Genomic DNA, 16,789 nt, shown 5'->3' on the forward strand with positions numbered 1-16,789 from the left:
TACTTCCTGTGAGGTTCTGCCTCCCAAAGTGTCTGTGGCCTCCTTAAATGGTGCCACCAAGTGAGGACCATGAATTCAAATGCTGGAGCCTATGGGGGACATTTCTCATTCAAACCACCACACTTTTCCTCCCCAACCTTCTACTTTACCCCCTTATCCCCTCTTGTTGGCCACCTACCTCTACCCAGGAGCCTTTTGTTTTCACGTCTCAAGAATTCTATTTTTTTCACGCTCCCCCCACCACCACCCATTTAGACCTCTTTCCTCTTTTTATGCTCACTTTTTTAGTTTTATGACTTATGCTATCCCAAATACAGACACATATAAAAATTAAAATCTGCAGTCTCTATGTGAGGAGAAAACATGCAGTGTTTATTTTTCTGAGTCTGGGTTACTTTGCATAACATAGTTTCCAGCTGTATCCATCTTTCTGTAAATGTTACGGTATACACAATAGAACTTTAAAATATTTATTTTATGTGTATTGGTACTTTGCTTGCATATATCTCTGAACACCACATTTGTGAATTACTGACAGTTGTGAGCCTCCATATGGGGCCGGGAATTGAACCCAGGTCCTTTGGAAGAGCAGTGGGTGCTCTTAACTACTAAGCCCTCTCTCCTGCCCCTATGCAATGGCATCTTATCCTTTTAAATATCTATGGCTTGTAAGAAATTGCAGAAAACAAAAAGGTGACCCCAGAGCATGAGTCATTTAGTTTTTGCCAATAATGTATTTTGCATAATCATGCTGTTTTGCAAATCCAGGAAATCAATGTTAGTATAGTACACACATTTGACTGTCGGATTTTTACCAGATTTTGTCTCTGCATTTTTCTTTTAAATGTAGGTGGTAGTGATGGATAATAACATAACGTTTTATCATGTCCTGATGCGATTCCTGAGGAATTTCAGGCTCGAAGCAGGCACGGGGGGTGGGGGGGGGACGTTGCATGGTTAGCGACTGTGCTGTGTGATTCTCGCTCCTCTGCTGGCAGGAGGCTCCCCCCCCACTCAAGCTTCCCCGCCTTTCTGCACTGCCTCATTATGAACATGAGCATCTGTGTGTAGGTTTATGGGCAGTTAAGATCTCTTTCTCTAGGTGAGTATCCAGCTGTGCAGTTCTTACTCTCCATTTGATCCTGCCTGCACTGTCGACTGCTGAAAGAGAGATGTGAAAACCAGATAAGATCCTGTGTTTGAGGCTGGGGTGTGGCTCAGTATCTGCAAAGTCTTGGGCTCCTTGGTGCTATAGGGATTGGAGAAATTGTGCTCCCTCCTCCCCTTCCCCTCCCCCCCCGCCTTGTGTTTGAGTTATTTTATTTGGTGCATATATACAGTACCTTGTATTGTTATGTTTCTTCATGAAATGACCTACTTTTATGAAATATCTGGTATTGATATTTTAAGGTGCACTAAATCTGATACTAACATAGCAACTACAAGTCACATTTCTTTTTTTTAAATATTTTTTTATTTTTTACATATACATTCATATTATTACACACAGTCATGCTTCTGACTACTGATTTTACGGCATATCTTTCCCCCAACCATCTCACACTTTCCATGTTCCTATATATAAAATATATCTTGACTACACTTATATTTAAAGTATATTTTTAAATGGAATATATAGATTGAATTTTTATATTAAAATGTGTCTCTACATTTGAATAGTTATAATGCAGCTGTCATTGCCTTGTTTGGCTTTCGAGAGGGTCTCACTGTATAGCACTGCCCACATAGCAAACTCAGTGTAGACCAGGCTGACCTTGAACTCACAGAGCCTCCTGTTTGAGTGCTGGTATTATCATGTCCTGTCTATCAGGGTTGCTTTCCTTAAATAGGTACATACAGCTTTTAAATAATAATGATAGTGAAATGTTTTTAAATGTGGGTGTGTGGGCCAGGCAGTGGAGGCTCATGCCTTTAATCCCAGCACTCGGGAGGCAGAGGCAGGCGGATCGCTGTGAGTTCGAGGCCAGCCTGGTCTACAAAGTGTGGGTCAGCCAGAGTTTTAGAAAAGACTATTTTGTTATGCCTGATAGAATAAGATAAGAATAAATGCTTTCTTATATAGCATTTTTATTACTTAAAGTATTACGCGGATTAGTGTTTGTCTTAGGGTTTCTATTGCTGTGATAAAACAGGAAGCCAGGCACCTTTGGGAGGAAAGGGTTTATCTCACCTCATGTGTCACAGTCAGTCCATCACTGAAGGAACTTGGTGTAGGAACCAGCGAGCAGCCAGGGAGGAGTGCAGCTCACTGGCTCGCTTCTCATGGCTTGCTCAGCCTGCTTTCTTGTAGCCCTCAGGACCACCAGCTCAGGAGAGGCAGTGCCCCCAGTGAACTTGGCCCACCTACATCAGTCATCACTCAAGAGAGTGTGCTAAGAAAACGTGCCACAGGTTTGCCCATAGGCCAGTGTGATGGGAACGTTTTCTCAGTTAAGAATCCTTCTTCCCAAATGACTCTAGCTTGTATCAATTTGACAAAAAAATTACATTGGTGATTGAATGTTGTGACAATAATAACGTTTTCCTCTTTTGTAATATTTCAGTTTTATTTCACTCATCTTAAAATTTGTTTCTGTGTATATGGTGTCTGCATGGATAATATGTATACCATGTGCATGCGATGGCTAAGGAGGCCCGTAGAGGATGTTGGATCTCCAGGAACTGGAGTTACAGATGTTCAGAACCAAACCCAGGTCCTTTGTAAGAGCAACATGTGTTCTTAACCACTGAGCCATCTTGCCAGCCCCAAAATTGTTTTCTAAGTAGCTTTGTATTATCTCTAAAATATTGTCTTACATGTAATTGGCAAATCTGAGGTTTAATTAAACTAGGATGTCAGGCTTATGTTTAAGTGAACATGTATTTATTTTCATTTGTATTTTCTGACTTCTTTTTTTCCTTTTTCTTTCTTAGAGAAAATGTGCTATTTGGAATGGGAAATCCTCTTCTTGACATTTCTGCTGTAGTAGATAAAGATTTCCTTGATAAGTAAGTATCAAACACTTTGAAAATACAGCATTGAACATCCCTGAAGAGAGAAGTGATTAACCTGGAACTGGGCGGGTAGGATCACTCAGTGGATAAGGATGCTCCTGCCCAGGCTGACAACCCGTTTGATCCCTGGTGGAAGGAGAAAACTAATTCCTGCGAGTTGACCTCTGACCTCCACAAACACACACATGCATGACATGTGCACTTGCACAAAGAGCCTACCAAGAATAAAAACTGTAGAATAATATTGGCTTTAACCATATATCACCCTCAGATGGGGAGAATTCGGGAAACTGAAAGTTTCTGTTCACTATTGTTTATTGAATAATACATTGTCACAGGTTTTTTTGTGTCTGTGTTTTGTTTTTGAAAATGTATTTTGTTTCTTCTCTTTTTCTCAGTTAAGATTGATTATATAATGCTATGCTTGTGGCATGGCTGTAATCCATATACTCAGAAGGCAGAGTCAGGAGGATCATTGCAAGTCTGAGGCTGGCCTGAGTTACATGAGAGAATTGTCTAGAAACGAACAAAAAGTAGCAACATAAAACAAATGGTGCTAGGATAACTGCATTTCCATGTGCAAGAGAGTAATAATGAGTTCTTACTTCATACTCTATAGAAAAATTAACTCAAAATGGAACAAAACCCTAAGTTTAAGAACTAAAACTATAGGCTGGGTGTGGTGGCACATGCCTTTAATCCCAGCAGAGGCAGGCAGATCTCTGTGAGTTCAAGGCCAGCCTGGTCTACAAAATGAGTCCAGGAAAGCCAAGGCTACACAGAGAAACCCTGTCTTTAAAACAAATACATAAATAAAGTGAGTCCAGGACAGCCACGGCTACACAGAGAAACTGTCTTGAAAAACAAACAAACAAACCCCAAAAAGCTAAAATTATAAGCATTTTAGAAAAAAGAACAGATTTTTCTTGGTTTTATTATTAGGTTTGTTTTAAAAAATGGACCTTATCAAAAGGACAGAATTTTTGCATCAGAGGACACTGTCCAGAAATTGAGGTCTGGGGATGTAGCTGGATGATCAGGTTCTTGCCTAGCGCGTGTGCCTCTGGGTTCAATACTAGCACATATGTGTGATGAATCTAAACACACACAAAATCAAGCCAACCCATAGGTTAGGAGCAAGTGATGTAAGTGTCTGACATTTACTATTTAGAGCAGTGGTTCTCAACCCTCCTAGTTCTATGACCCTTTAATATGGTTATGTAATTTTGCTATGGCTTGTGTTGTTTGCTTCGGGGCCTCAAGCTAACAGGCCCATCTTTTTGTTTCCTGGTGGCAAGAGATTACCTCATATGTCTCTCTTGAATTGACAATCCCTAGACCAGTGTTTTCCCTTCCCACAGTGGCTACAGTACCCTGGAAGTCTTGGCACATCACGGCCAATGCTACGAGTAGCATTTACTCCAAAGTTAGTGCACCTGTTATCTTGAGGTCTGGAACTTTTAACCTTACAGTGTCTTTGTAAATAGCCCAATTTATCACAGTTAAAGCACAAAGTGTTTTGGTATCAGAAACCTCTAGCTACAGCTTGTCCTATGGTTTTGTTTTGATGCTCTTGAGAGCTAACGTTAGCTGTCTCTCTCACCCATTCATCTAACAGGGATCCTCGTGCTTTTAATGGTCTAATTGCTCTCTTACATTCAGTATTTGCATTCTCATAAGCCATGATCAGTGTCGATGCCTGTCTGGTCTCAGGGTCTGGTGTGGCTCTATCTATAGCTGAACCCAGTCTCTGTAAGAACTCTGTGAAGGCTTCTCCAGGGCCTTGAATTACCTTAGTAAATGAGGTGGTTGTTTTTCCAGGCTCCTCACCCATGTCCCAAGCTCTTAAGGCTGCAGCACGACATTGTTCAATTACTACATTTTCAGATCGGCTTTGTTCTCTTAAGTCAGCATAACGCCCTTCACCACGCAATTGATGTTTAACAACATTTATCCCCCTTCTTACATTTTGTTGTTCTGTTCTCGTGGCTTCATTTCTCCCACGATAACCACTGTAACTGTTGAGCAGCTTCTAACACAGCTGACACCAATCCCTTCCAATCTTGGGGAAGAAGTCTATGGTGCATAGCCAAGTTACTTAACATCTGTTTAACAAAAGATGAATGCTTTCCAAACTGTACAATAGACTCTTTAAGATGCTTTAAATCTAGCATATCTACTGGACACCATGCCCTCTCATCATAAGCCCCCCCCACCATCATTAGCAGGGACATGCTGCGCAAAGACTGGAAAAGCTGATGGTGTCTGTGTGGCCCTAGAGAGTCCCAAAGCCCTTTCAGCCTGTCTGCTTCCCCTTCCTCTAGAATCTTTGCAGCCTCTCCAGCTTCCTGGTTTTCTCCGCCCCCTTCTGCAAGTGGGCACTCTGGACTCCTGGCTAGTGGAGCGGGGCGGGGCGGCAACTGTGGGAGACACTGGCTCTCAGGTACCAGCTGTTTTTGCTTTCCAAATGCTTCGACCTCGACCTGCAAATTCTCTAGTTGAACAGCCAACTCTGCAATCTTTTCCAGGATAGAATTTACTCACCCTTCTGGTTTTTGTATCTTAACGGTCTTTCTTCCGATCTTTTAAAAAATGTAATACAATAAAATGACCAAGAAAAAACAAAAATTTCCCTCTAGGTATAAAGCAGGAAAGAACTTTGCAATAGCAGCTGCGATTTTGCTGACACCCTGAAACAGCATCTCTGTACCTTCAAAACCTGTATCTTTCTCCATAACATTAGAAGTTAACTGCCAGGCACGGTGGCGCGCGCCTTTAATCCCAGCACTCAGAGGCAAAGGCAGGTAGATTGCTGTGAGTTCAAGGCCAGCCTGGTCTACAAAACTGAGTCCAGGATATCCAAGACTGTTAAATAGAGAAAACCTGTCTTAAAAAACCTAAAAAAAAAAAAAAAAGTTACTTATTATGCCCAAAGCACATTGGGTGCCTGCCACCTGTAGGCTTCAACCTTTTCCAAATGTGCTTTATTTGAGGTTCTTTAATGCTTATATTCTCCCTTCCAACTCACCTACCCTAGATAGAGAAAAGAGGTTCATGGGAACAGGAGAAGTAGACTTTTTTGGACTCAGTTCCTGGGAGCAATTCCCCTAGCGAAGTCAGCAGGATTTCAGCAGACCAGCAATTCCACCAGAGTTGCTCCTGGAACCTGGAACAGCAGCTGGAGCCCTGAGTCCCGAAGCGTTCTCTGGAGCGGTCTCTCTAGGGTTGTTTCGAAGTGGAGTGATGAAAAATACCAAGACCCAAAAAGCACCCGCCTCCTGTTTTGGGCTCATATATATATCTCTCCTCTCAGAGTCTGTACTAAGATGTGTTTCAGCTGGCAAAACCAAGCCCCCCTCGCACCCCCCACCCCCAACGAAGTAGTTCGTCTTCTAGTGAATAAACATCACCTGCTCTCTCACAATTCTGTTCCCCATCCTACACTTGGGATCAAAACAAAAACATGTTTATGTCCGATACAAGTTTGTGTTCAGTTGACAAAAACTAACCAGCATACTGCTGTATTCCTTTTCATTCAAGCATTGGTAGAATGTGGGTTAGAAAAATATGTGTAATTTCTTCAAAACTTGTTCAATTTTAGTTTTAATTATTATATTAAATGGTGTTGATTGACTTTTTAAAAGAAAAGCTTAATAATTTTCTTCTTTATTAGGTTTTCAAAACATATCAGGTGTCAGAAACTACTTGTGTGTATGTGTGTGTCGGCAGGCGAGAGGTTCATGTTGGGTATTACACGCCACTTATTTTGTTCGGTCTCTCATTGAATCTGGCGCTTTCATTTTAGGCAGGTTTGTTGGCCAGCAAGTCCCTAGAGTCCACCTCTCTCCACCGCCCTGTGTGTTGTTACAGGTGTGCACCTCTGTGCTTGGCTTTTATGTGAGTGTTGGTGTTCTGGACTTAGGTTCTCATGCTTGCACAGCAAGTGCTCACTCATTCAGTCATTTTCCGAGCCCCTGACATTTCAGTTCTTGAATTGGAATGTTGCTAGTTAGCCTGGAATTGACGTATTGTTGGAATGCAACCAAGTATTGTTGCTGAAAATTTTGAATAGAAAAAAAAATTGGAATATTTACATACTTGCTATAAAGCTTTTAAAAAAATCCTCATTATTTTATTATAAAGGTAGTTTTTCTTTGAAATAATAACAAAATAAGGACCTTTAATTAAAAATAAAAACAGAATTAAGTTAATCAGCTCTGATGCATCCAACTTGGCAAAATATCATAACCAAAATTAATAGGCTTATTTGTGGGGAAAAACAAACAGGCTACTGGAAAGATCTGTGCCACAGTGAAGAGACAGTGTGGTTATGTGGGAAACGTGGATGAGCATTGGTCTAATATGGTCAGTAAAGGAAGAGGTTGATAAAAGTCACAAAAGAGGAAGGAGAGAAGTAATGAAATAGTGATTGGAAAAAAAGTGACATTATTAGTTAGCCTTGTTGAAGAATTGTATATTTTCTCACAGATGTAAGTCTTTGACTGAGATGTTGGTAGGTAGACAAAACACGCATGAAACATGTGCTGTTTAATGTTTATTTTAAAGTTTATTGTAAATTTCACTGTAAAATCAATATAAATTACTTATAAATGAGTCATTCATATAAATAAAATACATTATAAATGGATGTATGGTAGGCTTGAGGGTAAGAAAAAATTTGAATGTCAAATGAGATTGTAAACATACTATTTTTTGGTTTTAAAGCTGCCAATCTAAGGTCTTACACACTAGACCCACCACACTTTACCATTGCTGTATCTCCAGACCCTTCCCTGTCTTATCTTTTCCTTTCCGTTCCCATTTTCCCCCTCTCCTTCCCCTCCTTCCTTTCTCCCCACTTGTTCTTTTATTCTAGTAAAGTCTTGGTATATAGTCCTGGCTGGCCTGAAAATGGTTTTATTGACTAGGTTGGCCTTGTTCTTATGAGAATGTAACTTCTATAGCTGGAATTTTATTGTAACTATGCCACTTTCTCTGGCTCAATTAATTACTTTCTTTTCTAAGTCGGGGTCCTATCTCCGCCCAAGGCTGAACTGGAAACTGTTCCATAGCCCAGGCTGACCTCAGACTCCTGCCATTGTTCCCCATCAGCCTCCCGAGTGCTGGGTTACAGACACACAGCGCCAAGCTGGCTTGTCCAGTGCTAGGGATCAAACTAGGTCTTTGTCCTTGTTATCAGCCAGGCCGCACCCCAGGTGGCATCTTAGATTCTATTACAAAATTGTTTTATTCTCTTCATCACAAAAGACAAACCCTGAAATCCTAAAAGATCAAAGTTCTTCTTGGAGACATGGCCTCTTTATGAGGCTGGCCTGGAACTCATTATGTAGACCAGGCTGGCCTCAAACTCACAGAGATCTATTTTCTTGCCTTGCCCTCCTGAGTGCTGGGATTAAAGGCATATAACACTCTGTCCAGTGATCAAAGTTCTCAGTCTAAAAATCCCTGAAGTCTAAAATTTCCCAAAGAAAAAGATTAAAATCTCAAAGTTTCAAATCTGGGGAGGTGAAATCTCCAAAGCTGTGATTTATTTTCACTGAGAGGTTGGTGAAGGGTCTGCCAACCTGTGTGAGCAATACTGGCATATTGTCAGTTGTTTGAGGACTAGTTGAATCAGGTTAGGTAGAATAAATGCATATCTATCCAGTAAAACTTTGAGTGTGTGTATACAGTGTTTCCAGAGATTAGTTGTAGGAGCTACGTTTACTCTATTTTATTTGGGGTTCCTTAACAGCTCTACCTCCCTTCCAACCCCGCACCTCAACCCCAGGTAGGAGAAAAAGGTTAGAAGGAACGGGGGATGTAGACCTCTTTAGACTTAGTTCTGGCTGGTTAGGGTACTAGGGTTCTTGGGGAAAATACCAATCTCCATCTTTGAGATATCTAGCCAGACAGCAACAACAAAAGGCAAAACACAGCAGGATGAACACAGCCGCCTTCCTCCTCGATGGTCTCCTCAAAGCGCCCCCCTCAGTGTCTTTGGAAGCCTGGCCCCCCTCTCTCCCTCCCTCTCCCTCTCTCCCTCCCTTCCCCCCTGTTGTTATACCCTCCCAGAGTCCTCAGAATTCCACTAACTCCAGTTGGCATAGACCACGCTCCTCATGAGGCAATTTATCAGCTATGGACAAACTAAAGCAGCCCAATCCCACACTAGGGACTAAAACAAAAATGTTTATATAACATAGCTGTGTTTTTAAAGAAACCAAAACTTCCACTGCAGATCAGCGTGTGAATCTGAATGGGCTGTGTAGGGAAGACGGGCCTGTCATTCGTTGCCCATCACTGCCAGATCAGCCTGAGCTTTCAGACAACAAGCACAGAAAGACAATGGGTCCCATAGGTCTGGGAGGCAGTTCTCTTCCGGTTTCTTATTTCTTAGATATTAGGAATCCAGGTTCCCAGGCCTTTGGATTCCAGAATTTACTCCTGTCTAAGTCCTTTGTCTTTTGACCTTGGACTGAGAGTTAGTTGCACAGTTATCTCCTCTGTCACCAAGTCTCTACCTTGCTGCAGATGACTTGTTGTAGACATAGCAAGCAATTCCTGCAGGAAATCCCCTCTCATGTATCTGTATATGTGTATGTGTCCTGTTGGCTATTTTTTTCTGGAAATCCATTACTTATTTACCTTAGGTATTAGGAGAACCAGATATAATTCCTTCTTACTGTGTTACTTAACAATATAATAATGAGAGATATTTATTGTTCTCCTGTGAAATTGTTCCCTTGCAAAAAAGCTGTGATAGTGTAATGGCATACACCTGGAATTGCAGGCCTAAGGCTGAGTGAATCCCTAAAGCATAGTAGCAAAGATGTTATCAAGGTGGGAGGATCATGAGTTCAAGGCTAGCCTAGGCTACCATTGCAAGGCCTTGTCTCAAAAGCAGAAAAGAAGTCTGTGATAAGTTATGAAACTATTGAATGTGGTAGGGAGGGAGGGAAAACCTCATTATTATTGGCACTTGAAAAAAACTCTCAACTGTAATGGCAAGGCAGTAGCCATCTTTTCAAATTTACCATAACCACTCTTCAAATACAAATGCTGGGATTTAAAGATCACAGAATTGGAAATGTGTAAAAAATACAAGAAACCAGTTATGGTGGCTTATGCTTGTAATTTTAGTATTTGGGTCAGGAATACTAGAAGGAATCATAATTTCAGGCCTGTCTTGTCTAAATTTGGAAAAACCAGAACAAGCCAGCCAGACAAAGCTCCCAAACAAAACCCAATAAATCTCTTCTTGCAAATTACTTATTCATGTCTCACTTCTGTACCTTTCTTTATGGTGCAGTGCTTGACTTCACAAAAAGCCTTGCACAAAATAAGTCAACAAGACCAGCATTCTGAAGAACCAGTGGAAGACGCTTGCTAATGCAGAGGTGCCTACAGTGTTACAAAACATTAAATGGTAAAATTACTAGAGATTGGGCTGTTGAAGATAATAGCCTTATTTTTGCACTAATGGACATTGAACCTAGAGCCTTCACTTGCCAGGCAAGTGCTCTGCCCCTGAGACACAGTCCATAGCCTGATTTAAAAAACAAAAACAAAAAGCTCTGGGCAATTGCATGCCTTTTAATTATCTGCGGTCAGTGGCATCTCTGAGTTTGATGTCAGCCTTGTCTACAGCAAGGACTACACAAAGAAACACTGTCTTGAGAGGGGGAAAAGCCATTTTATTTATTTATTATTTGTTTATTATGTGTGTCTCTATGCTTGCACACTCATATGTCATAGAATGCACATGGAGGTCAGAGCACGACTTGTGGAATAGGTTCTCTCTCCACCTTTTGAGTCTTTGGGATTGGACTCAGGTCAACTGGCTTATCGGCAAGCGGCCTTGTCCATGGAGCCGTGTGCCACCCTCTCCCATGGACTCATATGCCTACTGCTTCTGTTGGAAGAACTGGGTATTTCACCATGTCTAGTAGATGTTGATTGCAAAACTATCTCTGCTGTTAGTCTTTTAAAAAATGTCTATCATTCTTGCTCCTGGTGGATCTGAAAACTGTAGAAAGTATTTGCGTGTTCATGAATTAATTCGTGACTTTCTGGAAAAGTCAGAGCACTTTGTAAATTCTCATTTGAAGATTTAGTACACCTGGTGAAAATTTGAAATTGGGCTTCAGTATGAGAAGAATCTATTTTCAACAAGAGGGAAAATATAGGGGGGAAAAAGAAAGAAAGAAGATGGACTTCAGTTGGTCATTTCCTTCCCTGCTTGACAGCTCATCTTTCTGTTTTTCTCTGCCTTCTAATTATCTCCTTTTCCTTCCTTGGCATTTTCTTCCGATTTAGCTTTACGAGTAGCAGGTGGTGTTTTATTCCCCGTGCTCTCCGCCCACTCCCTCAGGAAGTGGCTCTGCACGCTGTGCACAATGCGCGGATCTTAGGCATATTTTGCTGAAGCTTATTCACGTCCAGGGAATGTAGGCATGTGGGCTTGCTCCGTTATCCAGAGACAGAGACGGGGTTGAGCAGGACCAAGCAGGCACTGACTCCGCATTAGTTTTCTTGTAACTCAGTGCGCTATGTATTCATCTGCATATCATTTCTAGCGCTGGAATTAAATTACCTGAAGAACTTTAGACATTTATAATTTGTCATTTGTAGTTTCTACAGATTCAACTCCAGAATTGTGATGTCACAGCAATGACTTTGCATACAATCACGGGCAGGTGTGTGAGACTGCCGAGACTTCCTCGGTAAGGGAGGAGCTAGGCGTCTTACTTGGTCGTCTGCACCTGTAAAATAAAGAGGTTTTTCCCCTCAGTCTTTATTCTTTTTTGTTACTTAAATTTATTTACTTTATATCCTGGTCATAGCCTCATTCCTCCTCACCTCCCAGTCCCTCCCTCCCTCTCCCCTCTACCTCCTCTATTTCTCAGAACATGGAGCCCCACTTCCAGTGCATCCCAGCTCATCACGTTGCATCAGGCCTGAGTGTGTCCTCTTTCCCTGGCCTGGCAAGGCAGACCCACCAGGGGCAAGTGGTCAAAAGGTTGGCAACAGAGTCATGTCTGAGATAGCCCCGCTCCCCTTACTGGAGATCCCATATGAAGGCTGAGCTGCCCATTGGCTACATCTTTGTAGGGGGCCTAGGTCCAGTTCATGCGTGGCCCTTGGGTGATACTTCAACCTCAGCAAGCCCCTCTGGGCCCTGGCTAGTTGGTTCTGTTGGTTTTCTTGTAGAGCTCCTGTCTCCTCTAGGTCCTTTTTTCCTTCCCCCTACTTTTTTATAACACACCCTACACATTGGCCTAGGATGGATGACTGTTCTTCTCAGCTTCTGTTTCGAAGCCTTGCTGGGTGGAGCTCTTCAGAGGACAGCTCTGATAGGCTCCTGTCTGCAAGCATAGCAGAGTATTGTTAATAGTGTCAGGGTCTGGCTCTCTCCCATGGGGTGAGTCTTGGGGTTGACCAGGCATTGGTTGGACATTCCCTCAATCTCTGCTCTATCTTTATCTCTGCACATCTTGTACACAGGCTGAGTTTTTGGGTTGAATTTTTTGTGGGTGGGTTGGTGTTCCCCTCCCTCTGCTAGGAAAATTGTCTAGTTAGAGGAGGTTCTCTTCAGTCTCTATGGCCCCTGCTCCTAGGAGTCTCTGCTAGAGTCCTCCTCCTGTCCTCCCAGGAGCCTACTCTGGCTGTTCCAGTCTCCAAAAAGACTCAAAAATTATGTATACTTTAAACTACCTTCCCTGGAGCTAGCTCATTTACTGTTTTTACAGAGGTGGAAGCCTTTCAAAAAGTGGGGAGGGCACTTTCTTTTTCTTTTTCTTTCTTTTCTTTTTTTTTTTTTTTTTTCCTTTATAGGTAGCAACCCTATGGCATGGATAGTTCTATCCCTATTAGAGAAATTAAGTAGCTTTACTTAGTTTAAAAATTAACTACTGTAAGAATCAAGCCTAGTTCAGATCTTTGACTTTTAATTTTTTTTAAGATTTATTTATTTATTTATTTATTAAGTATAGTGTTTTGTCTGCATGTACACCTGCACACCAGAAGAGGGCACCAGATCTCATTATAGATGGTTGTGAGCCACCATGTAGTTGCTGGGAATTGAATTTAGGATGTTTGGAAGAAGAGGCAGTGTTCTTAACCTCTGAGCCATCTCTCCAGCCTTGACTTTTTTTTTTTTTTAAAGGTTTATTTATTTATTATGTATACATTGCCCTGTGGTGGCTAGGAATCGAACTCAGGACCTCTGGAAGAGCAGACAGTGCCCTTAACCTCTGAGCCATTTCTCCAGCCCCCTCCAGCCCTGACTTTTAATCTTTTTTTTGGTTTTTCGAGACAGGGTTTCTCTGTGTAGCCTTGGCCATCCTGGACTCACTTTGTAGACCAGGCTGGCCTCAAACTCACAGCGATCCGCCTGCCTCTGCCTCCCAAGTGCTGGGATTAAAGGCGTACACCACCCGGCTCTGACTTTTAATCTTATGTGGAAGGTTTTTTTGGTGTGGATTAGAGGCAAGGCAGTTGTTTACATCATTGTACCTGGTGGATGTGTATTTGCTTTCTTGTTTAGTGAAGGGACAGGCCACAGCTGTTCGTGTTGAGAAGTGGGCCAGTCGTGCCACTTAGTGTTGGGGCTTAGGGCCTCCTGCTTGCTCTCTTGGTCACTTGAGTTCAATTACATGAGCACGTCGTCGTGTCTACGTAAAGATGCCTCAATGAAACCTCTGCAAGCTGAAACCTTGTGAACATCCACGTTGTTACATATGGTTAGTGAGTTTCAGATTTGGAACTCCCTCAGACACTCTCCTATGTATACATTTTTTTTCTTGTGTCTTATTTTGACCCATATCCTTTTATTTTACTTCAGAATTTGAATGTAATAGGTTTCAGTGGATTTCACGAGTGCTTATAGTAAATTATTGAACTAAAACATGGCTTTAGCAACCTTTCACGTTTGGAGTTGGTGTTAGAATTGGGGACGTTCTTGAGTCTTGTGTTTTATGTAAACTACAGACGGAATATGTTAAAGTGTGAAAGTGTAAGGTGGTAGAAGAAAGATAAAATTAAGGAAAATCAGACAAGATGAGAAAGAAACTAAGTTTGGAACTGTTGGAAGCCAGGTCAGAGAAAGGGACACGGGAGCGAGAGTGCTGTAGGCTTTGGGATTGGACAGCGTCTGCCACGGGCACATTCAGCCTCTGCCACGGGCACATTCAGCCTCTACCACGGGCACATTCAGCCTCTGCCACGGGCACATTCAGCCTCTGCCACGGGCACATTCAGTGCCGTCCACTGCCTCTGCCACGGGCACATTCAGTGCCGACCACTGGTGAGGGCTGTGTGACTCAGGAGGCTAAGCTTTACTTAGCAGTTTGATCAAAATCAGGCGATTTCCTCCCTGCTGCTTGCCTAGTGTGGGTCCTTTCTTCTGGTCCCCTTTGGCTCCTTTCAAGTTCTTACTTTGACAGTTTAGAAGAGAGTGTTTTGTATGAGCAAAGAGGAGAGATGAGAAGGGGGAAGAGACCGTAGAGGAACAGATAAAAACTGCCTTCCCCCCATTCTTCTAGGCGGAAGCGATGTTTCCTTTCATGCCACTGCCACTGTAGATCATGCTACTTAACTCACTTTTTTCTTGCTGAACTGTGAGGTCCCAGAAGGCAAGAAATAAGGTTGTTATTTCTCTCTCTCTCTCTTTTTTAACCAGGCAAAGAAGGAAAGTAGCATTGGTTAAAAGCCTCCTGTATAATGTGTTACGTAATTTGTGAATGTTATATGTAACCACTTCAAACTTTTAAATGTTTATATTCCATAAGCATGTATTGATAAACAGATGCTTTCATACACATTAATGTTTATAATTTTTATAACTGAGTAAAACTGATGAATCACTTTTTCTTGGTGAATCTTAAATACCGCGGTGATTTTATACAACAATCTTTTACAAAAATACAAGCTTTTTGCTTCTTAAAACTTTGTATTCCTTTTGCTTTTAAATTGCTTTGTATTTTTCCTCTTCAGCTTTTATCCTTTTGTAATTCATTTTATATATTAACATATTTCATGAATATTGATCACTCTGTTTCTGCAATAAGAATATATATGTAAATTCAATTTTAAAGCGTCTCCTAGTCATTACATTATATTCCCTACATAGTAAAGCCACACAAATGCATTAAAGTGGGAATAATTAAATAAAACAAAATGCAAAGATCAGAAATACATCTTTTAAATGAGATGATGAAACTATTTCTAAAACTTTTTTTCAATTGGTTTAATCTTTTGTGGATAAGTAACATTTTTTGCTGCAGTGAGATGGTGTTCTGGTTTGCCGTGTATATATGTGGTACTGGGAGTTGACCTCAAGATTTTGCCTACTCTGGGCAAGTGTTCAAGCCTAACCTTTCCCCTCAAACATTTTTGAGACAGCTAAGTTTGCACACTTAGGCCTGCTTCTGTCCCCTTATTGCTAAGGCTATAGGTAGGTGCTCACAAGATGTGACTTCCCCCCCCAGTACAGTTGTGCTAGCTGAACAGTCCATTTCCATTGCTTGTTGGATTGTAATAGAATTTTCATCCGTGTCAGTTATTTGAGCACTATCCTAAAAAAACACACATCAGCTGATTATTTGATTAAGCTCTTTCGTATTATTGAAAGCAAAACTTAGAAACCACTGTCATTAGGGACATGGAATTCTGGGAGATGTCCTTTGAAAAGCCTTCCCCCTATCCCAGCCTCCAATGCTGAGAATCAAACCCAGGGCTTCATGCAAGTTAGGTGTGATCCTTTATATTTACCCGGGTAATGAGGAATTATCTAAGTTAGGCTAATTGAGATGACATGTCCCATTTTGAAAGTGAGTGGCAGCATTCCATGGTTGGAGGACATGTACCTCATAGAAAGGAGAAAGCTAGCCTAGCATAAACATTTGTCACTCTCTGCTTCCTGTCGGTGGATGCAGTGTGGCCAGCAGCTCCACGCGCCTACTGCCATACCATCCTCAACAGGATGGACTTCCTTAGAGTGTGAGCCAAAGTGAACCAGTTGGGTCATGTGTTTTAGCCGTAGCCATGAGGAAAGTAACTAACACACTTGGAAAAGGGTTTCATAAGTAGCTAGACTGCACTCACTACTGGTCTTTTTCTCAGGGCACTGTATTTATCTAATGTTTCACAAAGTGAGAAGAGTTAATACTGTTAATTTCAGTGTAGCTATGCCAAACAGATTCTCCTGATAAGTCGTTATAAACAGTTATGAATGAACAACTCTTCTAAAATACTTATTTTCAGGACGTTGTCTGGTTTCTGCCTTTTCTGGCAAAGCTGGTGATGTTTTGTCAAGTAAGTCAGAGGTGTGTAACAGTGTTGCTGTGCTCATTTGGTAGAACCCGAACACACTGTACACTTCAGTTTGACTGGGGTACATATGATCAGATGTCTAACTGAGGCAAGTGTGTCTGTGTGCTTATCTGACCAGTGTGTTGTTTACGTGTTACAGGTATTCTCTGAAACCAAATGACCAGATCTTGGCTGAAGACAAACACAAGGAACTGTAAGTTCATTAGAGCTGAGTTGTACACACTTCACTCTATGTAGTAGATGTTTATAAGCCACTTGATTTTAAAATTATATATATATATATATATCTCACATATAATATATATGTATAATACATATCCCTACATATCTATTATATATATATGTAAGTAACAGTCTGGCTATAATCATAGTGGGATTAGAATAATTTGCACTATAGAATTTGTTCTATATCAAATGAACCACAGGGGTCATTGTTTGT

The 16,789-nt window shown here is 41.5% G+C and overlaps 1 protein-coding gene across 3 annotated transcripts in view; it reads left to right on the top strand.

The window, feature by feature from the left end:
• Adk (adenosine kinase) overlaps window positions 1-16,789 on the top strand; it is a 397,266-nt gene that overhangs the window by 40,587 nt on the left and 339,890 nt on the right. For all 3 annotated transcript variants that reach the window (XM_051142845.1, XM_051142848.1, XM_051142847.1), the window contains exons 2-3: window positions 2,935-3,009; window positions 16,490-16,543. In XM_051142845.1, the coding sequence (XP_050998802.1) occupies window positions 2,935-3,009; window positions 16,490-16,543 (129 nt within the window). The remainder of the gene's footprint in view (window positions 1-2,934; window positions 3,010-16,489; window positions 16,544-16,789) is intronic.

The sequence above is a fragment of the Acomys russatus genome, chromosome 3 (genome assembly GCF_903995435.1).
Source record: "Acomys russatus chromosome 3, mAcoRus1.1, whole genome shotgun sequence".
NCBI classification, from domain to species: domain Eukaryota; kingdom Metazoa; phylum Chordata; class Mammalia; order Rodentia; family Muridae; genus Acomys; species Acomys russatus.